The sequence below is a fragment of the Manis javanica genome, chromosome 16 (assembly GCF_040802235.1).
Source record: "Manis javanica isolate MJ-LG chromosome 16, MJ_LKY, whole genome shotgun sequence".
Lineage (NCBI taxonomy): Eukaryota > Metazoa > Chordata > Mammalia > Pholidota > Manidae > Manis > Manis javanica.
Genome location: NC_133171.1, coordinates 37,494,919 through 37,518,451, shown reverse-complemented (window position 1 = coordinate 37,518,451; position 23,533 = coordinate 37,494,919). Strand labels below are relative to the sequence as shown.

At 42.2% G+C, this 23,533-nt stretch overlaps 1 protein-coding gene across 4 annotated transcripts in view; it reads right to left on the bottom strand.

Annotated features, from left to right (window-relative positions):
- Positions 1-23,533, bottom strand: part of ELOVL5 (ELOVL fatty acid elongase 5) — a 69,188-nt gene that overhangs the window by 7,370 nt on the left and 38,285 nt on the right. For all 4 annotated transcript variants that reach the window (XM_017656891.3, XM_017656892.3, XM_017656893.3 and 1 more), the window contains exons 2-4: positions 16,270-16,335; positions 13,044-13,231; positions 430-507 (exon numbers count right to left, since the gene is read on the bottom strand). In XM_017656891.3, the coding sequence (XP_017512380.2) occupies positions 430-507; positions 13,044-13,231; positions 16,270-16,327 (324 nt within the window). In that variant the 5' untranslated portion in view covers positions 16,328-16,335. The remainder of the gene's footprint in view (positions 1-429; positions 508-13,043; positions 13,232-16,269; positions 16,336-23,533) is intronic.

The following is a 23,533-nucleotide window of genomic DNA, read 5'->3' as shown; positions in this document are numbered from 1 at the left end:
TCAGTCGGCCAGTGCTCCGAGGAAACAGCTGCCTGTGCCAGGCTCAAAGCAGCAGACTTACTGAAAAAACCGTTCAAAAGCAGAAGGCAGAGTCCAAAGACCACTCCTCAGAGGGCATGCGGAACGATGACTGAAGCATTTAGGACACTGTTCTGATGATCCCATTGATACAAATACAGCATACATGGCGATAAATGTGTGCCAAGTATTATTCCAAATAACACTGTCAACAGGACTTTTGCGGAGAGAGGAACTTTAGTTTTCATTTTATACTTTCCAAGTCCAAATTCTCAACCATGTGTACACACTGCTTTTTAAAATTCTTTTAAAAAGAGTTCCTGGACAGTGAGGTTATGAGCCATTTTGTCTATTGTATAACTTCTTTATTGATTAAAAAAACACATTTTTTAAAAAGAAAAGAGACAGTACCTTCACATCTGCTTCTCCTGAGCTGCGCGTGCCCTGACAGAAGAAGTTGTATCTGCCCTCCCATACTCCCGTCACTAACTGGAAAAAACAAAACAGAAATGGAAGAAACCAATCACTGACAGTATCAGAACCAGGTAAAGCCCTGTTCAATTTCAGTAGTTTCAGAATCTATGAACATTGAACTTGCGTTGGCTGAGCAAATTTGCTCTGCCCTTGAGCAAAAAAACATGCCGGGTAGTGCGAACCCAGGGAAGCGCAGCCTGTTTCACGAGGGGTGGGCTGGGGGTCATCGTTGCAGGCTATGTCTTCGGAGACTCCCTCACCACGCTGGCTGTCTCCAGAATCCTGAATTCCCGTGGCTTTCACACGCCCTGCCAACTCCGAGGCCCCGACTCCTGATCACAGGATCGCAGCCCCTGCCTGTCCCCCAGCAGCCTCAGGGAGATCACCATGTCACAACCAGACTTCCCTCAGCTAAGCCCATGCTTCTCAAACTCGACTGGGCAGCACCGGAGCCCCCTCAAGGGCACGTGAGAACAGGCTCCGGAGATGCTTCTGACCCAGCAGGCCTCGGGTGGGGCCCAAGCATTTCTGTTTGTAGGGAGTCCCCAGGTGACACTGATGTGGCTGGAATAGAGACTACACTTTGGAAACCAGTGCTGTAAGCCTAGGGAAACTTTAGTCCCGTCTTATCTCCATGGGTTTGCTGCTGGTCATCCCCTGGACTCCATGACTCAGTCCTCTACAGACTGAGGAAGCTCTATCCACTCCTCAGAATCCACTGGCAGCAGAGTAGGCACTATGGTGTCACAAAAAGGACCCCAGATTTGGCGTGCAAACTCTCGGTTACAGACCTGCAGTATCACCAGCCCACTCTAGGGGCCTCGGTTTCCTCATTTACACACAATGAGGCACGCCTGGCCTAGATAAGACCCAAGGGCCCACTCTAAGAGACCAGAGGGAAAGGTTTAATTTGGCCATTCCTATACATGCCCACAGTCTACGAGATTCTAGGCAAACGCTAGATGCTATTTCCTGTCCATGCAAACTGTAGCTTGCTGTTTCCTCCTGAAGCCTTGGGCGACCTTGAGTTTTCCCAGTGACTTTCCCTCTTGTGGCCAATTGGCACCAGATAGGGAGAAATCTGAGGTGGCCTGCTTTGTGCCTGAGCTGATCCTGGTATTCAACGTAGGGAGCTGGCCCTGGATCTCAAAGTGTGTTCCCCAGTCCAGCTGCATTAGCGCCACATGGGAACTTGCAAGACGTACAAATTTTTGAGTCACCCCAGACCTCTAGAACCAAAACTCTGGGGGTGGGCCGTCAAGGCAGGGCCTCAGAGTCCTAGATCACAGGCCCTCTGAGAATCTAATACTGTGACTTACAAAGTGTGGTCCTCAACCTAGCAGCATCAGCCATCACCCAGGCATTTTTAGAAATACACAATCTCAAGCCCTAGCCCAGACCTACTGAATCAGAAATTTCTGGGTATGAAGCCCAGCACTGTGGTAACAGGGGCTTTCCCAGGTGATTTTGATGTAGCTAAAGTTTGAGAAAACCTGGCTTAAGGCTGTGCTCCCATTTTCCCTGTGTAACAGTGTCCCTGGGGAGCTTTTAAAAATGGCTAATGCCTGCCCTTTCACAAGACCATTTAAAGAGAACCTTGAGGGGGCTTTTATAAAGCTCTCAAGGTATTTTTAATGTGCCATTAGGAGTGGGAACCACCAGTTCCATGCTACTTAACTTCAAATAAGGAGCGGCCTGCCGACCAGCGGCATAACAAAGAGGTAACTGAGAACACAGGACCCGAGCCTCCTGCTGTCCTTGAACACAGCTACAGCTGGGCGAGGAGCAGCACAGATTCCCTCAGGAACAAGGAGCGCAAGGGTATGCAGACAACTCGTCAAACTTCCACTCAGCCTGACCTCGGAAATAAATGCCAGCAGAAGATGCTGCACTCATGCTGAACACCCTGCTTAGAATATGATTTTCTTCTACTAACTTCCTTTCTGTTTTCGTTTTGCTTTTGCTTTAACACTGTTTTCATGGCTGAAGAGCGGCACAGGAGTGTAGAGTACACACATGGGAAGGCATCACATTTAAGATAAAACCAGCCTGGATCAGGACGCAGAAGGCTTGAGCACCAGAGCTAGTTAGGAAAACCACCTCCATGTAGGCCTAGGACCCCAGGCAAGCCAGCTAATTCCCTTAGGCTTTGGCTGTTCCTACTGTAAAAAGATGAAAGATGGACTCAATTATCTCCAAAGGTTCTGTTCTAATTTTCTACAATTTCTATGTTAAGCCTTTTAAACGATAGACGACACACAAACTATACTATCTTTGAAAGGCTAGCACCCGCAAGGCCATCTATTAGAAGGTACGTGATCTTTGTGGTCTCTCTATATCACTCTCTAAAGCCATGGCCAGTTAAGCGTGACACATGCAGAGCTATCAGAAGTGCCAGCAATCAAGATACAAAGCCTGAGTCCAAAGCGCAGTTGGGAGTCGGTGTGATGTCGTGTCCTTAGAGCCAAGGTGGAGAGATGCAAGTGCCCCGTGGCACATGCTCTTCTCTGCCCTTTCCTCTACCCCATGTGGGAACGGGTGAGTTACCTTCTGCGGCTAAAGGGTACATAATGGGAAGCCATGGTTCTTACTGAAATTTTCACAAGACTACGCAAGTAGAAAAATAAGACAACAAAGCACAGTTGTCATGAAGATAAATTTATGCAATTTGAAAAACACCTTATTTAAAACAACAGCCTTACCTGGAAAAATTAAAAAGTTATTAACATCATAGTCCTCATTAGATGTGCTTTTTGAAATGTTATCATCTACAAATCTAAAATTCTAGGATCTACCATCACTGCTTTCCAGCTACTGTTTTGGTTTACAGTGTCCTGAGACACCTGGGGGTGGGCTTGCTTTTACCGATTTTAGGGTAAGGATGGCTGGCTCGTGTCCATGCATGTGTGCGTCGTTACAGTTGACTGTGCTCATGAACGTCTACTTTGGCAGGGGTGGGGAAAGGGCAGCTTTCTGGGGAAGAGGAGGACAAATCCTTGATAATCTTGTAGGTGCCTCACCTCAAGGGCAGACGTGTACTCGGGCTAGTCTGTTAACTCTAGCAGAAGAGACTCTGACACGCCTTTCTTTAAAATGGCCTTCATAAGGAATCCGGGTGGGATAGGCTCAACTCCACAAGGTAATTAACCTAAAATCCAAGTGCCATCGCCCTATAAATAGGGGTGGGAATCCCTGTCTGTAACACCCCACCTACTGTCCTTGGAGGCTAAGGAATCAAAACCTCAGTCTTGGGGATGAACTTCCCCAATAGGGAAGCACAAAGCAGGCACATGAACCAGAAGCTGCTCACACAGTACCCACCTCTCCACCCCCGCCCTGCGGCCCCCGCTCCTCTCCCAGCTGCAGCTTCCCACGGGGGCTCTGCCACTCCCCGCAGGGTCCTGGATCACACTGACTCCTCCAAGAGCGACCACAGGAGCCACATCTACCCTATCTGGCTTTTCCCACGCACTCAAGGTACAAACAGCACCACTGCAAACTATATGTTCTCCGTCCTTGGAGTAAACTTCAATTAGGGCAGGAGCTTGTGAAGAGCTGTAATTAAAGCTGAGCTAGAAGCTTTCTTTTCTCTTTATGGGAGGAATTTAATAACCAAAGGTGGTTTTCATGCATCGTTTCATTCAAAAAAGGAAAGTTAGGCAAGTATCACAGCTGGGTCTAGATGACACAGTTCGCGGAGTCAATCATTTCTAACAGTGTGAGTTGACTCTTCTCACCTAACACTGCATTTAACTACAAATGAGGGATACCTTTAGCATGATAACCATTGCCATGGCACTTTCTGGAATGCTATCAAAGCATCTCAAGAAACAAGGTCATTTAAAACACTTGAAGAATAAGCAGAAAAACATCCTCTTGAGGGGCCCTTATCAACAATTCACACCAACATCCCAGAAGTCAGAGCAACAAGATAACCCTTTCCAACAGAAGCTGGCTGCTTTTTGTGACAAGGGCTTGATGAGCTGTGTGGTTATGACTCCTAAGCAGAAATGGGATGAAAGCCAATGAGAATACATGCTATCCATACTGGATTCAACTCCATCACAGGACCCAAGGGACACTTCCAAGCACCACCACCAAAAGTGTGTGGGACTCACATTTTCACAGCTTTCTTTCTATGTGAATTACCAAGGTTGTGCTTTTAGACCTGGTAAAAGCTCACGTTTTCAGTAAGGAAACAATGAGAAATGATAATGGTGGCCCAAAGTCACAGAGCTTCTTGGTTGGACCACTGGGACCAGCACCCAGGAATCCTGACTCTTGGTCCAAACACAATCTCAAACAGCAGTTCTAAGCTTTGACCTTTTTTGTCTGTTTTTGAATCCTCAGTAAGAGCACAGTAGGGATATTCTATCCATGAAGAATTCTGTGGAAAAGTAGACTTTTAGCTCCATTTCTATCTTCAGCAGATGGTCGGTTTAAAATTAGCTTTCAGCTAATTCCAAAATTAAAGTTACCTATTTCCTCTAGGGTTTAGCTGGCCAATCTTGGCAGTGCCATTATGGAATAGGGACAGGTAAAAGCATGTAGTTTTAATTTCAAAATCTTCAATGTACAGACCATCAGGATGTCCATTAAGATAATTTCACACCATGACCTCTATAAGCACCTTTTTCCCATGACTAGGAACACTCTTGGGTTACTCCAAACAGAATACTCGTGGTTAGGTCCTAAGGACAGGCTCTGTATACACTAGAGAAGTCTTAAGAACAAAGCACAAAGCAGCAGCTTGTCCTCAGTCCAACCTGAAGCAGTTATGCTTGGCACTTTCCCGAGCCTTTAGGCCATACACCATCATATGCTCGCAGTCCTTTTCTCTCACTTCTCAAGCCTCCGGAGAGGTGGTGTCTGGGAGGTTGCTTCCACACACCCACCAAGGAATGCTCATTTTCTGTTTCACAGGGTGTGTGAGTTACTAGGGAGAGAAAACCTCAAGCTAACACTCAGCATTTTGAGGCAGTACTACACAGTGCCCTCAAGCACAGATCGGAATCCCGGGTCCACCCCAGAACTCTCCCTGTGCAGAGAGTGGACAGTAACAGTGCAACAAACAGGAAATGAATTTGCCCACTACCTGGCATAAGGCAGCCACTATGTGAGTCTTCGCTGCGATCCTAGACAAACGTTCGCTATTTCTGCTTCCAATGCTCAAAGGCCCATGATGCGGTCTGAGGTGCTGTTGCTCCTGCGCACAGAAGCCCCACCAAAACATCCTTTGCATAACTTCGGGAGGGTCTCCAGCACCTACCGACTCCTTCTGCAGACAAAGTCTGCTTTAGTTGAGCGTTTGTAGGGTGACATATTCATTGTTATGCCAGCAGCAAGGTCAAGTTACCAAAGGTTTGCAGGGTCAGTTGAGAGGAGTCGGGCCTGGCTGTGGACCAACTTGCAAAACTTCCCCTCTACTGGAAGGCATTCCTGCCCCTGCCCCTTCCCGTGGGCGTGAGGGGTAAGGGGAAGGCTGTCTGGGCTGCATCCCTGTCTCCATTCACCCCCCTGTTAAGGCATTCCCTCAGCATAGTGCCAGACACTGAGGGGCAAGGACCTTGTCGGGTGCTTCCACTCTGAGTGAAGTTTCTTTCTAAGCTGTAAGGGAACAAGAGCAAGAAGTGTTTTATGCAATGGCCAGGCCTTTCTTCTAAGTATTAATCTCACAAGATATTTATTTAAGCTTCTCTATATCTCTATTAAATGGGAGAAAGAATAGTAAATATCTTTTCAAAGTACTTTGTCAAAAATAATTTAAAAATTAAATACAATCATCAATTGCCAGGTCTTTTAAGTGTTTTTCCAAATCCTGTTTTCCTGCAATAACATTTCTATTTTAGGAAAGCCTAAAGGGAAAGAAAAACAAGATAATTTAGAATATGATGTTTCCAAAGCAACTGCTCTGTGGTTCTATCAGGACCTTCAAAGCCACAGCCCGGGAGGAACTGCCTGTTGGGTACCTGCGGGAGGCTTCAACAGCACAACCCCCACAATTATGGGGAGGTTGCAAAGCACAATCAAAACACCCCTCCCATCAGTGCTCAATTTCTTTCATCTTTCCAATAAACGAGCATCAGAAATCTTCAAAAGAAGATTCAAAGAAAAAAAAAAAAGTACTGACTTCTGGTTCTGGCAAAGCAGCAAACTGAACAGAAGCAGAACCACCTCAGACTATAAACATACACACAGAAATGTTACATGAAACACACCAAAAAAACTCCAACAGTACAGACACCTAACTATAAGGTGAAGTTTTCCCCAAAAAAAGTTATTCAGGAAAGAGGAAGTTAGTTTATATTCAGGTTGCTTTAAAATTGTTCCTTTATTTGGGAAAGACATATTTACCTGAGATGACCCTAGCAACACTAGCCTAGGATGCTTACAGGACAAACTGTTTTGTTTTTAAAGAAATTTAACATGGATTTAATAATTATTCCCAGAGGCATGACCTCAAAAATGTGGCTGAAAGCAAACTTTAAAAAGTATATTTTAAAAAGCACTAGAGCAAATGATTAAGTTTGGAGATACTGCCTTATGTACAGCTTGGAGGAAAAAAACACAATGTTCCTTTGCTATGGAATGAGAAAAAGAACAAGCAGTGAACTTTAAGAAATAAAAGACAGTCATTTAAACTAAAAACTCAAGATGGGTGAAACAGCAGATCAGGCACAAACGAAAGTCTTAGTGAATTAGAAAAATGCAGAAGAAACACTTAAAGATGCAGAAACATGAGGGAAGGTATGTGGAGTCTGAGAATGTCCAACAGTTGCTCCAGAAGGAGCCGACGGAGGAGATCAGAGTCAAGGAGATGATGCATGACTACATTCCCAAATTAACAAAATATACAAATTCTCAGCTTAAAGGCACACAAGTTCTGACTGAGATAAATAAAAATAAATGACTGCCTAGGCCCATTATTATTTTTAAACACAATTTTAAAAGTACGTGGAAAGAAAAAGATTACCTACAAATGAACAAAAATGGGACTGCTGCAGACTTCCCTGAAATAAATCTTCAAAGTGTTGAGGAAAAGTAACTGTTAACCTAAAATTCTACACCCTGCTAAAATGCTATTCAAGCACAAAGACAAATAAAGGGATGCTCAGAGACTAACAGCTTACTGTTCACAGAAAAGAACTACTTCAGGTGCAGAAAACTAAACCTCAAAGGAAAGAAGGGCTCTGAGAGATCAACATGTGCACAAACAAAATCATAAGCACTGATTGTATAATGATGATTGTTCAGCACCTTAGAAAAAGGTGAAATTGAATGCTTCACCACAGTAATATGGAAGATGGTGATCAGAGGTGAAACCTTCAAAGGTCCTTGTATTGTTCAGGAGAACAGAGGCAATAATTCACTTTAGACTTTATTAAGTCAAGGATACAAGTTAAAAACTAATGGTAACTAAAATAACAGAATAAGTAGTAGCTTTTAAATCAGTAAAATTAAATTAATATAAAAAGTCAACAAAGAGCAGAAAAAAGGAGGGGAAAAAAGGATAAAGAAAACTCATATACATCAAAAAGGTGATAGAAATTATCCCAAAAGAGTAATTACTATGTTAAATGAAAATGGATTGAATTTCCCCATTTAAAGACAAGAGATGGTCAGATCCTGTCATTAAATTCCTATATGTGTATCTGATTAAGAAGCAAAAATCACATTTGTACACTGCAACATGTCCAAGAACATACAACGCAATGCTGTTAATTGGAAACCTGTATGTTAATTCAAAGGAAAATGGATAAAATGGTGTAAATTCAAATAGAAATAATATAGAGAAGTTAAAATTAATGAATTAAATTGTAAGAATGAATCTAGAAATTCATGGATTAATTTCAAAATGTTACTGAAAAAAGCTATTTGAAAAAGAATGTAAACAGTAATACCATTTATGTAAATTTAAAAACTGTCTCCATAAAACGTTGACCCTTGAACAAAGTCGGGGTTAGGGCACCAACCCCCTGCACAGTTAAAAACCTGCATGTAACTTCTGACTCCCCCAAAACTTAACTACTAACAGCCGACCATTGACTGGAATACAGATAAAATAAACAGTAGATTAACATATATTTTGTATGTTATATGCATTACATACTATATTCTTACAATACAGCTAGAGAAAAGAAAATGTTCTCTCAAATTGTCTCAAATCTCCAAAAAATTTTCCAATATATTTACTGAGAAAAAAAAAATCTACATGTAAGTGAACCCATGCAGTTCAAACCTGTGTTGTTCAAGGGTCAACTGTACGATGTATTGCCATGTCTACATATGTATGTAGTGAAAGTATAAAAACATATCCAGAGAAGAAACAGGAATTTTAGAAGAAAGTTATGTTTGGGAATGGGCTGTATGTTAAAAAAGAAAACATTATGAAGATACAGCTAAACAAAAAATTCAAACCAATAATGATATAATATTTGTTAGGTACACAGATACCACGTATGTGAATTTATTTTCCATATTTTGAAGTAATTCTGAAATCATGATTTAAAATAAAAATCGCAAAGGGGAAGAAAGAGTAAGGCTTGGATCCATGCCAACCCAGATCTGTCTATCCAATTAGCTATTATTATTGTTTAAAAATCACATTTTTAATGTCCTGAACTTACAACATACAGTTCTAACCACAATAGAACACATGCAAATACTCAAAAAATAATCTTGTTTGTGATCTGTAATTTATCTTTGTTAAAGCTGTGGTTCTGGCATTTGATTTTTTCTATCCTAATTGCTCAGGATACATCTGTGGAGCCATACTAACAATGGGCAGAAGATGTGGAAGGAATATTTAAATGACAGCCATCCTGTGAAGCCAGAGAGTTGTGTGTGAGGGACAGGATATGCTGGGGGCACAGCCACAGAGAACCGAACGGAAAGGAACGTGCCATGTTCTATGGGAACAACGGGGGGGCAAAAGAGGCTGGAAAACCACTCTCTCAAGCATGAGTCCTCTCACTCTGTGCTCCCCTGACTTCACAGAGGAACTGGTCCTTGTGTAGAGTCTTCAAAGATGAGATGGACGTTGTTAAACAGAAGCAGGATAGGTCTGAAACGGAGAGGGGTTTCTAAGGGATAGAGACCCAAAGGGCCCAGGAGCTTGGTGCTGGGGGCTTGCAGAGAGCTGGGCTAAGGAAGCTCAAAGTGGCTCCTCCTGAGGAGAGGAAGCAGCGTTCTTTTAGTTCAGGGCCGAGTATACTATGCAATCCCGGCCTTCCTTCCTGGACCTACTCATGAATCCCAGGATCAGTGCCCATCACCCAGGCTGACCAACAGGGACACCCTTTTGGACTGTAACAAACTAAGCAGTTAGATTTTCTTTGTTTGGGGTGACAAGAGGCCAGAAACTGAAGAGCACACAAACCAAAATAGTTCCACATTAACACAGAGCAGCTGCCTACGTGGGACCCCCATGTTTGACCACTAAAAGAGGAATTCAAAGCAGCTCACACGGCTTGCTGGATGGGCCAGGGGAAACAAGCAGAGCTGGGCATACATCACACGATGACAGAAAGTCACAATTTGGCATTGTGTAGGTGGAGATTCCCAATCTGGGGCTTGGGGACAAGGGGAAAGATGTGGATATTTGAAAAACAGTGGGGTTTGTGTTCAGATGAAATATGTCCTGAATCTCAGGGAGTATGAAGGCACACAAGATTTTTATGTTTGCTATGAGGGCAGTTTTTACAAAGCTGAGCAACTAATGCAAACTAAGCTGTTTATCTTCTATAAATTGAAATTTTATTTCTGAACCTTCACCACTGTGATGTTAATTGAAGAACACCTAATTTAATAAGTAAAAGCTAACAGGCTTGCCATAAAGTCCTACATTTCAATCTAACACAGATCACTGTTCAAATATGCTTCTAATCAGGGATCTATGACCTTTTTCCTAGAAAAAAAAAACACTAAGTTCATGAGATATTGTAAGTAATTTCATGTCTCTCTTTTTAATTCTCTTCCAACCAAGTGCATAAACTATGAACAAGTCTACATTCTTCCTACATTTTAAACTTGGTTTCAGTTTTAAAACTGTCATTTAGTTATTTTCCTTCTTCAAGGAACTTTGAAGTCTCAGTGACTCTCCCCACTTTCCCTTTTCTTATCGTCTCCCTTTTTCCCATGACTTCTCCTTGTCTTCTTTAAGTGACAGTTAATTTTATTAGCATTACCTAGAACTTGCCACGGCTGCTGTGAATTCACACTGTGGGATTAAATAAAGATCAAGGACTACATATTTATTTTAAAAATTCTTTACACACCCAAATATGTAGATAAGCAGGAGAGTCAATAAAGACAAATAACCATGACCATGCCAACTGTGTGGCCCCAGGCAAAGGGCTCCAATTCTTGGGACATTTCTCTGAAATGAGAGGCCCCAGTTGGGCTCCATGGCCTCCTCAATTTGTAATGTTGTTAAGCTCCAAGACTGCCCTCCTTTTAACACTCAGTGGAATATAAATGCTAAGTAAGAAATAAAAAAAGTGGTGGCTAAAATGAAATTTAAAAACTTCACACAGGATGTGTTATGTTATAATGGTATTACTGATGGGTTTGTATAAGTAGAGAAAAAAAAATAAAATGTAAATATATTTGACCTGAAGTACTAGGGCTTATTTTCAACTCAGGCATATCTGATCTGGGTATATTTTTATAAACTTGATTTAAGCAATTTTTGCTTCCTTATCTCTTCTCTTGTACTGTAAATTGTGTTACAAATGTTTACTTTCCTCCTCGGTACTCTTACATCTCCTTATTCAGAGCCTATACACTGCTCATCATTTTTCATTGTTCTCACCAAGCTGTCAGAGGAAAATCTGTATTTCCTATTATGGTACCTTCAGAACCCTCCAAATTCACTGGCAGGCACACAGCACAACTTACACAGCACTTTTCTTTCCCTCTTTACCATGGATATACCTGTTTAAGAGAGGTTAAGTCAGGAAGTTAATAGCTATATCTCCGGGACTTAGGAAACATAAGCAGTTTCTTAAGTTCTATAAGATTCAATAATCTTAAAATATGTTTCCTCTAGAACATTGCTATGTGTAATAATAAACTATGAAGGCTTTATTAAGGAATGCTCTATCGTCTACCAGTCACAGGACACCAAACAGTTCCCTCCGGAAACCTGGCGGCTGCTGCAGCTGTGTCCCTGAGCACAGAGGCAAGTGCACCGAGCTGGGCCCACGAGGCACTCCCGTGCACCGCCCCTGCCTCCAGTCCTGCAATAGCCATCTTGGACGCTAATTAAACTGCCTTCATTCTAGAACAGGACAGAAAAAAGCAAAAAGGAGTTGTAAGCATTTCACAGAGTGTCAAGCATAAAAGTAAAGATAGTGGCATCTACCATTCTAGTCATAAAATCTTTACTGTGGCTTATGAAACATGGGAGAAAGAGACACACATCTCCCACAGAGGCAATACCTCTGATGATCAAATAGTTTTCCACTAGCTTACACCTTCTCATACACAACCACACACACACAGGGAGACCTCATAGCCTGAGGCTGATGGAGAATTCACTCCTGCCTCTAAACACTGATTCTAAGATTCATATTGATTTCTCCCCTTACCTTTTTTACTATTCCTTGAATTAAAGCCATTAACAACATTTATTAACAATAAAAGGTTAAAAATCCAAATAGGAGTGCTTGAAAGTGTGTTTCATCCATGGCTTAATTCTCCACCCAAGAAATTTAGCAACAGTTTTATAACGCATCTGTGTCACACTATAGCTTGAATGGTATAGTCCTTCCCCTAAAAAGGCACACAAATTGTGCTTACCACGGGAGGGCAGCTTTCCTCCTATCTTTAGCTTTAAAGGCTTTATTACCAAGCTGAACAAACAGGGAGGACTTAAATATTGATTCCAATCTGTCTTTCATTTTTACTTAAGCTGCGACATTTGCCTTTGACATCATCAAAATTGATTTTCAACATCCCAGTTACCTAGAACAAGTAATTTGGTCTGAGCTTACAGACCACTCAAACCCTAAATGGAGATCTCAGTATCCACTCTTCCTGTATTTATAGAAAAACTCATCACATCTCAAAGCTATTTACAGTTATCAGATCAGGACAGAGAGGCTGACCTATCAGAGAACATACCAAACACAAGCACCACCCACTTTCTCCCACCCTCACCTCCAAACAGAAATCAAGTGTTTATTAGATGCTTAATAAAAAATAGTTCAGATACGCTTTTCACATTTTGTTCGTGTTCCACTCTGTATTTTGTTTGTATGAGAGTATTTCTGAAAATATTTAATTCTGAATATAATATAATATATAAATAACAGAAGAATCAATAGCAAAGGCTTCTATTTTAGATATTCTAGGAGGCATACTTGTATTAACCTTGGCATTTTTAAAAATTAATTTTAAACCACACAAAATGTATCAATTGATGTATTTGCTCCCCAGTTCTTTCCCCACCCCCCATGCAGCTGCCTTTGTTCATTCAGGAACACAACTCAGGACAGTAATAGGAATAGACTTAAGTAAGAGGAAGCCCATGTTAACCTCTGACCTACCTCATAGAACATATAAAGAGACAGCAATGTAAGTCCAAGGTTATACACCACTAAAATTCCCCGGCAAGAGAATGGCTGCCTGTTCTTCATGTATTTTGGTCCCAGCCATACAATTAGTAAATATATGATGGAGCAGATAAAAGTAGGTATATAATTGTCCAGAAGAAACCATCCTTTTACTCTGGTATCTGGAAAATAATAAAAGAAAAATATTTAGTAATAAGGAAGATAAAAAAATAGCAACTTTTTTCAAACATTAAAAATTTCTGTAACCATGATTTTAAAATAGTCACCTAATACCAAAGTTCTTAGTGTCAACTAAGCAACCAACAGGGGAAGCATGAATTTTTCAATATGTATCATACAAGGTGAGGCCCCTGGTTCCATGTTCTGAATAACAATGCATGTGTTATTCATGGCTTTTGCTAAATTAAAAAAAAAATCCTTTCCAAAGAGGCTTAAAGAAAACAAGGAGAAAGCTAAATTTTCCATTAAGTGGATTTATAAGCCATATTTGTTGAATTATGCACGGGGTGATGAAAATCTAGAAATGGAAGTCTTTGGTCTCCAAAGTTTCCATCTCAGTCAACTGTCAGCAAGTCTGCCCAGCATGTGCAGACTCAGAGAAAACAGGCTTTATCCGGGTTAGTGACAGTCCCTTCTTAGAAAGGCAGGGTCTGCTACCAGTGCATTAGTCAACAGTGGAAGGGACAATATATATTTTTTTAAGTGAGGGTGAAGCAGCAGTGATCAGATAAGCAACTACTTTAGATACTTAAGGAACCATGGGAGGACCAGCATTGAGAGAGAGGACCTATGCTGATTCAAGGAAGCTACTGGTGTAGGGGAGACCTCCCCTGTTCTACCCCTTTCCTAGGCAGGGACAAGGAGGAAGACAACAATCAGTTTTAAGTGGCTGCTGGCAGCAATCTGACAGCCTTCTACTTGGATGGGGGTAAACTCCCTGACCCACCAAAGTGTTACCTGTCCCCAGGAGGATTCAACTTCATCCTTGGGCAGACTCCCAGGAAGTCACCTCTGAAGCCTGTTCCTCTCTGCATCCTTCTGTAGTGAGCCCCCAAACCTGCAGCTCCTTGATCTTATCTAGCCTCCAAGCCCTCCTACTCTGGAGCTCAGAAGCACATGCAGCTTTCACCCCCTGCATCTTCCAACAAGCAGCAGCTTATAGGGACAGTCTGCCCTTTCTCTAACCTCCTGATTGTACCATCTTGCTACTCTCTCCAATGCTTTTATCCTTGACCTTGCAGGACAAGCATACATGCTTTTGGGGAACAGACTGTCAATCTCCTTTCTTGCAGAGACTCTAGATTCTCCCAGGGTTCCTCTGTGGCTTTCTTCCCTTGGCTTCGAGATGCCCTCCACGGGAGATGCCCTCCACCCACTCTCCATCAGTTATGCCAGGGTGGTGGGAGTTGCTACTGTCAGTCTGCTGAGACGGTAGTTCTCAGAAGACCTTCAGGGAAGCGGCTGCTCCAGTGAGCTTCACAGGGGATTCTCAACACCTTTTGTTCTCAGCTCTGGGCCTCAGCTGTCAATTGTGAGAAAACAAGTTCCCACTTAGCAACTAACATTAGACTGTTATCTATGTTTGTGGGTACATATATATCACAAACACAATAAATGCACACATACAAGTCTCCAATTTCCGTCTTCTTGAACTATTTGCATCTTACTCTTAAATATTTAAAACAGATTTTCATTTTTTCCATACCCACCAGTATTCAACCTCTTTGCACACACACTGCCAAGTACTTCTGGGGGGTGGGGCTGCCTCACCCCCAGCCCCAGGCAGTAAGTCCTCAGGATCCAGCCAACCTTCGTAGTCCTAACTGACTGCTTCAGACATGGGCACGTGAAACTCTGTGGCCACTGAGCTGATGGTTGGGTGAAGGGCCCTGGGGAAGTTTCCTCGGACTTGAAACCTGCGAATGAACAGTTCTTCCTCCTCTGGGGGTGCTGCCTGGAGCTGCTGCAGCTATCCTGGCAACCAGGGAAGGTGGGGTGCTTATTCTGAGAATGGAGCTGCTTATAATACTGAGGATGCAAAGTAGAAAATGACAAGAACAGGTGTCCTTGGTCAACATGACAAAGCTCCTGAAATAACTCTGGAGTTGCCTGATCTTGGAAGCTAGTAATTTTTTTTCATTTCAACCATTTAAAATTGGCTTTTTTTTTGCCCCAACATATCTAGATGGATCCAACTTGTTTTTCACATTTGACTGTACACTAAATTACTTAACCTGTCCCCTATAGATGGGCATCTAGATTATTTCCAGTCTTGTTAAGCAATGCTGTAAGGAGCATCCTTATACACATCTTTGCAGAGTTGATAAAGATTAGCTACAGGATGAAGTCTCAAGAGTCCAATAGCTGAGTTAAAGGGCATGTGCATTTTAATTTGAACAGAATACACAACTACCCTCTAGAGAAGTCATACCAATTTAGACTGTTTTTCAACATCCTCACTATTGTCCCAGATGGTATCAAACATTATTTCATTTCTGCCATACTGATAGATCAAGTTCCTTTTGTTGTTTTCTTTTGCATTTAAAAAAAACATGAGTGAAACAATCTTTTCATCTGTTTCAAAGTTTCTTATAGTTTTTGTATGAACCTTTCTGTGAACCTAAAATGTTTCTTCTTTACAGATAAGACTGAGAGACAGAGATGACATTAAAAGAAAACAATATGGAGCTGACTTGCTTCCTAAAAGATAGTAAAAGGTTAAGAGAAGTATAAAAAGTGAGTTCAGGTGTATATATTTACCTGATGACATGACACAAAATGAAGGGACATTAAAAAACCCTTAGAACTGTAAATTAAAAAACCCTTAGAAATGTAAAAGGGGAAGTTTTAAACTCCTGCAGCAGTACATTTTGGAAACCAGTTTCAGCCGCAGACTCACAAGAACTGAGGAGAACCAGTACCACCAGTAATGGTGAAACCTGTGGCCTTCTCAGGCTACAAGCTTTATGGCATAATCTGATCTCCAGCTCAAGTCATCGGAGGGTCACAGCAGCTGTGTGTCTGCTCCAACAGCCAGGGTACCACTTCAGTGACCGTCAGACGACTTCCCCAAGTCCCTTGTTGTCCAGGCCAAAGCCTTAGTCTTATCACAGAGGATGCTAATGTTTTCTAAAATCTCTCCATGCAGTATTTACAAGTGGGGAGGAGGGGAGGTAAGCAAAACCAAAAACCATCTTACCTCGGGGGCCTAGCAATGCCTTGAAATAGGTACTAAGTGATGCATCAAAATTTTCCATTTTAAAACCTATTAAGAAAAAGAGACATTGATTAATCTCCTCAAAATGTTTTTTATGCACTGCTTTTTCATAAAGGAACAAGAACAAATTCTTTTAAAAAATACACTATGGACAAGGTTAAGTTTCTCACGTGGAAAGTATTTTTTTTTTAACTCACAAAAGCAGCTGATGTGCTAGGTCTAATTTGAAAATCAAAAGGGAAGAGACACTTCGTGAATTCACTTCATAAATGAAGTGTCAGTTTTCAGAACTTCTTTTCTCAGTTTCATAAAAGCACTTTCCATGAAGCTGAAATCTCAGTGGGGAGAAGAGTGGAACTGGATTGAAAGGTGGCAGACGGGAGAAGATCCCATCTGGGCAAGAACCAAAGTAAGACACGGACAGGAGGAGCCATGTCAGAGAAAGGGACACTGCAGAGAGATGACAGTTTCCTCTGCTTGTTACTTTCATTAATTATTTTAAAATAGCTTCATGCCCACAGTAAAAAATTCAAATATTAAAAATGAAAAGGCAGTAAAAAAATCTCACTTTCTTCCAACCACAATCCCTAAAGCCTCAGTGTCAGAAGGAACTTAATGGTAACATTCTTGGGAATACTTCCAGAGATTTTTCTGGTTCGATCACAAAAGAGGTCATGCACACCAAATGGATGTTTTTAGAGTTGGGGATGAACCCACTAATAGATGATCAGGTCAACTTAGCATTCAAAAAAATAAACTGACCATAAGAATCAGCGTGCTTTGCCCTGAGTCAGAATGAGTAAATCTCAGAAATCTTTTAGTGTTATTATATCATATTGTAAGCATGACATGCTCAGCTGTGATGTAAATATATTCTTACTGTGGGGGGGGGGGATCACAGTAAAAAGAAAACAGAAACACTGTTACATTGTTTAATAAAGTATCTTGGATATAGTCTCATATCAGTAGCTATAGATCTAACATCTAAGATTTTATAGCTCCCTAAATTTTACCCCTATTTCATTTACAGGGTGGTTAAGCATCTTTTCTTACACATGTTGACTAGATTTTCTATAGTAAAGAAGCAAACATTTTCAATTCCTGTTTCTTACTCTTCTTACAGAAATAACCACAAATATTTTACCCTCCAAGGGAAAAGGCAAAGTAGGTTTTCTTAACTAAGCTGTTAATCACTTAATGCTACCTCTCTTCCTTGACTCACCACACACTGAAGCGTATGTATTTTTTGGCTAATTTCAAAAACTACTTTCTCCACGAATGACAACTGAGTCAATCCAGCCTGGCTGTGATCCAGAGATAGGGGGAGCCATCCATGATCCTTTCAGAGGAGTAGCTACCAGGGTTCCATCCTGCCCCTGTGGGGTACTCAGGGAGGGTACTGACTCCCTGATCCTGGGCTGGAAACCAAGAAGCCACCAGCTCCGCACATGCAAGTGCCAACAGTCAGGCATGCCACTGGTGTCTCTCAACAGTTATACAGAAACAGCCCTTTGGGGCCACTTATGAAACCCAAAAACTAAACAGCGTTTTAACATACTGAATTCCTAAGGCCATTGTGGTGAGCCATTTTCCGCCCATATACTGAACCTCTCTGAGAGACAGAAATTTTAGAAAATCTTGAAGAGAAACACTTAAGCTTTACATTTCCTAAACAGAATTCTTCCTGAAAAGTATTCCATTCTTAAATTAAAAAATATATCTATCTAAAGGTTATTAGAAGTCCTGCAGTTAAAAAATAATTTAACTGTATCAAATCATTTCTTTATCATCTACTGAAAATCATCCAGTAAATGCAAGTTTTGGAAGACAACCATCATGTTTTTGTGTAAGCTAAATCACTCTATCGCAAAATCACAATTTAACTTCATCTGTGATGGATGGCAGGCTGTGTATATGGAGGGCACAGAGTCCCCTGCACCCCAGTCAAAGGCAAAGACATGGCACAAGGAGGAACAAGGTTGTAAAGCACTATGACGACTGGAATGAATTACTGGTAGACAAGCTGCCCACTGGGGACAGATTTACCTTTTTCTAAGACATTTTAAATCTTGATCCTGCTATTATTTGATGGGTATATAGCTTACTAAGAGGTCACAGTAAACATACAATCATCAGGTATTAATAAGCACAAGGGGCTGAGAGCGGGTATAGAGGCCAGCAGGTGATTAAGTAGTTCAAGGCTGGGCTCTTCATCAGACAACTTGGGTTTGAAACCCATTTTACCCCTACTTACTAGCAATGTGACTTTGGACAAGTTATTTAATCTCCTACCTGCAAAATGGGGGAAATAGTAATTACCTCTAAGATTGTTAAGATCAAATGATTTAATATATGTAAGGTCCTTAAAGCAGTGCCTAGCATGCAGTAAGGCCTCAGGAAATGGCTTCCTATGTTATGTCTGCCACAGGCTCCACTCCATAATGAATGCTGTCAACTATCTGTGACAGCCCATGCTTCTCAGCAGGGGCACTGCTGGTATACTGTTCCCAACTCCCAACCCCTGTCCACTAAATGCCTTCAGCAGTGAGCCTCCAGTCATCATCACAACACGCCTAGGGGAACCGCAACAGAAGGTGGGATGGTAACATCTCAGGAGAGGGGAACTTGGCAGTATGAGACATTACCTAAACATGCAAGACGAGGCTAAAATGAACGTACTAATTAAGTACACAAATATCAAGCACCAAAGGATTGCAGGATGGAGATAAACACAAAGAAACATACTCAGAGACCTAGAACAAACCAGACATTCACGGTGGATAAAGGAGTTGCATGCTATAAGCCAAAAACAGAATCCAGTGTGCAAATGAGTAGATGTTAGAATGATGCATACTACAGATCAAGCTGTATAGACACATTTAATACCACACTGTAAAAAATAATACTCAAATAACAGTATTCTGGGAAAATATCTGACAAAAGCAATAAAAGAATCATTCTAATTTTTAACGAGGAGGCCTTTCAGAGGGTTCCATCAGTTCTGGTTTTATATAAGGAGGATAGAGAAAAGCTGGAAATGGAGTAAAGGAATGTTTTTAAATGACAGGAAACAGACAAGTGGGATGAAGGTGGTGGGGAGAACATCCGTGGACTTGGAAAAAAATGAGGCTCAGGAATTGGTATAACAGCCTATTATTACAAGGACAACAATGCCTAGTACATAGTTCAACTTGACAATCTAGGCTGACATCATGCAACAGAAAAGTAGCTTGATTTAAACCTAAGGTAAAATTGAACTCAGCAGCAGGTTATACCGAAAGAGCTGGTGGAATTCAGTATTTGGAGATAGGGGAGAATTCTGTCCTAAATGATCCCACTCTAACCCCATCTTGAAAAGAGCCCCCTGGCAGCTGGCAGGCCCAGGAGCACACTTCCGACTCTCTAAGCTGGAACATCGCCACCAAAGCACATGCAAGAGGTGGCACTGCCTTAACAGCACACTGTTCTCTGCATTTCTTTTCAGCTCAAGACCTCTTCTCTTAGGTTTGCAGAACTTTTCACAATCAAACTTAGGAACATATGACAAAGCCACCAAAACAGTCTCTAAAAGGTGAAAAATAACAATTTTCAAAGACAGTTGCTGGTTATACCTGAAATGTCTATGCTGGGAAGGGAGAGAGGATGGCTGAGGTGGCCCCTGGAACACAGGCCCCTCATCCATGGAGTCCTGATCCATGAATCACAGGCCTGATTCTGGGCGGGACTCTTAACACATTAAATGTTTTCCCCAAACTCCCCCCTACCCGCCCACAGCTGGACACGGACTTCTCTATCAGGGCTGCTTTTACACAGGTTACCAAGAGACATCTTCAAAGGTTTCCTTCCATCACTTACTCAGCACAGTCTCGCGTTCTGCCTAGCCAGCCACTTACCTAGCATCCTTCAGTTCCATGTAGTCACTGTGTCACTCATGCTGTACACTGACTAAGTGCCTACCAGGTACTGAAGGATGTAGTAAAGAACAAGACAAAATTAGAGGAAGGTGGAGAAACACACCCATGTATCATCTATTATATAAAATGACTGTGAGCAAGAAAGTAATATGGCAGGTGAGAGGAGCAGATTACAGAGCAGGGATCTACTTCGGAAAGTAGAGAGCTGGTCACCTGACGGGGACAACAGAGAGCAGAGACCTGAATGGGGAGAGAGCAAGCCACCTGCCTTACCAAGACAGGGCATTTTAGTTAGACACACAGGTGAAGGCAGTGGCCCTGAGGCCAGCGTTGCCTGGCATGCTCAAGGATCCCAGGCCAGGCCAGGGGTAGGGGGCAGCAGCAATGCAGGAAGCCTTCTGTCCTGCACTCTCTGCCCAGCACCCAGACCTCACTCAGTGATGGTCCACAGAAATCAACCACATGGCACAAACTGCAGAGAGCATGTGGCCAACAGGCTGGGAAGAGAAGGTGCCAATTCTTAACTGTTCTCCCTGCCACTGTCCCTCATCCTCCTGGCTGTGCCCACTTGCCAGCACCACGCCCTTATCCTTCTCCTCTCCCTTGCCAAGCCTATCTGCTGTGCCACAGGAATAGTACAAAAGGTCTCAGCAAATTGATTGTTCACCGCCAGGCTGGGCTGGCCCACTCCACTGGGTGAACTGGGTACTTGCTGAGTGGACTGTGGGCAGAGCTACACCCTTTTGTACTTTTCTAAAGGAACAGGAGAGGCAGAGAAACTCTTGACCCTTTGTTAGTGATCTACATTCATGGGGACGGCATGACCCACTTTGCACCAGATGTCCAACCACACTGCCAGGTCTGCAGCCAACCTGCCTGACTGCTGCAGCTCCCTGTCTTCCAAACTGCTGTAGGCCAATGACCACATCTCAATGACCCTAGTCACCCTACAGGCAGCTTGGGCAAGCTGGCCCAAGTGGGAACACAGGTGCCCTATACAACTGTACTAGCAGGGACCAAGCTCAGGAACTGGACCCATGGAAGAAGCACTTTGGTCCTAAATGAAGCAAAGAATAAGCCATTTTTTGATCTGGCTCGTTCCTCACACACAGAGAGGAAACGGGAGTGGTGAACGGCTCCCGGAACCAGATCATGCTGACACCAAGCCAAGCATCGCTTCCCCATCCTCTTTAACCAGGAGTCTCTGACACCCACCCAACCTACAGGATTTCCCAAAACTATGGGCCATGACGGGGAGTAATAGGATTTGTTAAAAAAATTTTAGCCACAATAATATTCAAAAGCTACTCCCTAGTCCAAGGGCCACACACAGAAAATGGTGACAATAAAAATGGGATACGGGTAGAAACAGACAAGTAAGTTAGAGTAGATTTTAAAGCATTCTTTTTTGTGCACACTTTCCAAAAGACATTCTTAGTTGAAGGCCCACTTCTCATTATCAAACTCTGGAGTGTTTTTGGTTATTATGCAACTGTACTTTAAGTGTGCCTCACTGTAAGTACCTCACTAAGAAAAGGTAATTGGGACCGGTCATTCTCTATAAATTACCCTAGATACTACAAGAGGGTATGAGAAAGTTCAGTGCACCTTCACCTGGATCAAGTGTTAGTTCTGTTTTCCTGCCACATGGAATAAGTGTTTCAGGATTGAGGTAAGCCTCAGGCCTGAATTCAAGAGAAACACTGGAACTACCATAGCATTAAATACAGACACTTGGAAATATGCACACAAGCAGAACACTAAAGGGCAAAAACTCAACCCCCCAAAGAGAGCCCCACTCCTGTGGAAAAGCCATCTGTCTATTAGCACCTCCGGGAGCAGTGTGCTCAGGTGAACTGTCCACGGGAGGCTAAATAAACATTAGTGTTCACTTTGATCTGGTATCAGAGTTTGCTGGAGGCTTGTTTGAAAAAAAGACACTGCACTAAGCTTTAAGCAAACCAGTCCCCACTCCTCTCCATTTGGCTTCTAAGAGGGACAATAACATGTGACAGAATAGGGATGGGGGGGTGGCAAAAAAGAAGGTCACTGGTGTTCATGAGAGATGGCACAGAAAGCTGCTTCCATGAGAATTCTCAGGATGAAGTTACCTGTCTCAATAAGCATGCGAAAGCTGATCATCGTCGGCATTTATATCCCGAACAGAAGAAAGCAAGAAGCTGCTCAGAAAGTGAAAACTACTGGGGTGTTAAGACAAATCTATTTTAAAAGATCTCAAGATTAAAAACTATGTATCACAGTAAAGAAAGTTAATTTACACAATCAGGCATGCTGAAGTAAAAACTTCTCTATGAAGTTTTTTAGGGGCAAGCGTTGGTTCTTCTTTCTGCTAAGACAGTGGTGGCAGGGAGCAGTGAGCTTGCTTTGAAAACCAGCTCTCCTGACATCAGTCAAGTCACAGTGCTTTTGGCTTAAAAATGCCTGTGTTTATTGCAGACATATAACTACTGTTTAGCATAACTTCCTCATCATATCCTGTTTTATTTTTTGAATTGTTAGAGTTCACCTAAAAATGAGTCAGCTGAGCTGAGCTTACATGCTGTAAGGGGTCAGGATGAAATCTCCCTCCATCGTCTCTTCTCTTAGCCATTCATCCCTTTTAACAGCCTACTTGTGTTAAGCAGGCATGGGAACATTCTTCAGGTTGGCTGCCAATAACACAGAAAATTAAATGGTGCGTTCATTTGGTAGTCACAATGCTGCTTCTTGAATTTAAAAAGGTTTTTCTGTGTTGGAGAAAATCAACTCTGAAATAAGAGGAGGAAAACAATAACCATACCTTGCTCAGAAATGTTCAAATAGAAAACACTGTCATAAAGCGCATCAGGGAAAGAACTTCTGAAATACTAACAGGCTCAGATATGAAAACAAACTGCTAACAGAATCCCCTCAGAGTGCTGGTATTTAAGTAAATGTTGTAACTACAGATTAAATCTTGGCTCTAGAGAAATGATCTGCCACATCCACAGTAGTAGTCATTCCAACAGTCCAGGAATCTATGCTTATTCTCTTTTCCCATAGGATCCCCACACTCTCTAACCTCCATTCTAAAGGCACAACAGACTCTTGTTAATATGCTAATAGCCATTTTTCCCTACCATACCTGCAGAAAAAGCATACAGCCCTACTCAGGGCCCTAGATAATAACTTCAAAGTTAGGGCACTAATGTGTACTACAAAGAACTGCTTCAGGTTGGCGTCAAGGTTAAACAAGGCTGAACAATCCTAGTCTGGTATAATATTAAGTTTTGGGGGGGTGGATTTTAAATATTGCAACAATCAGTTTTTATTTGTACACAAACAAGAGGAGA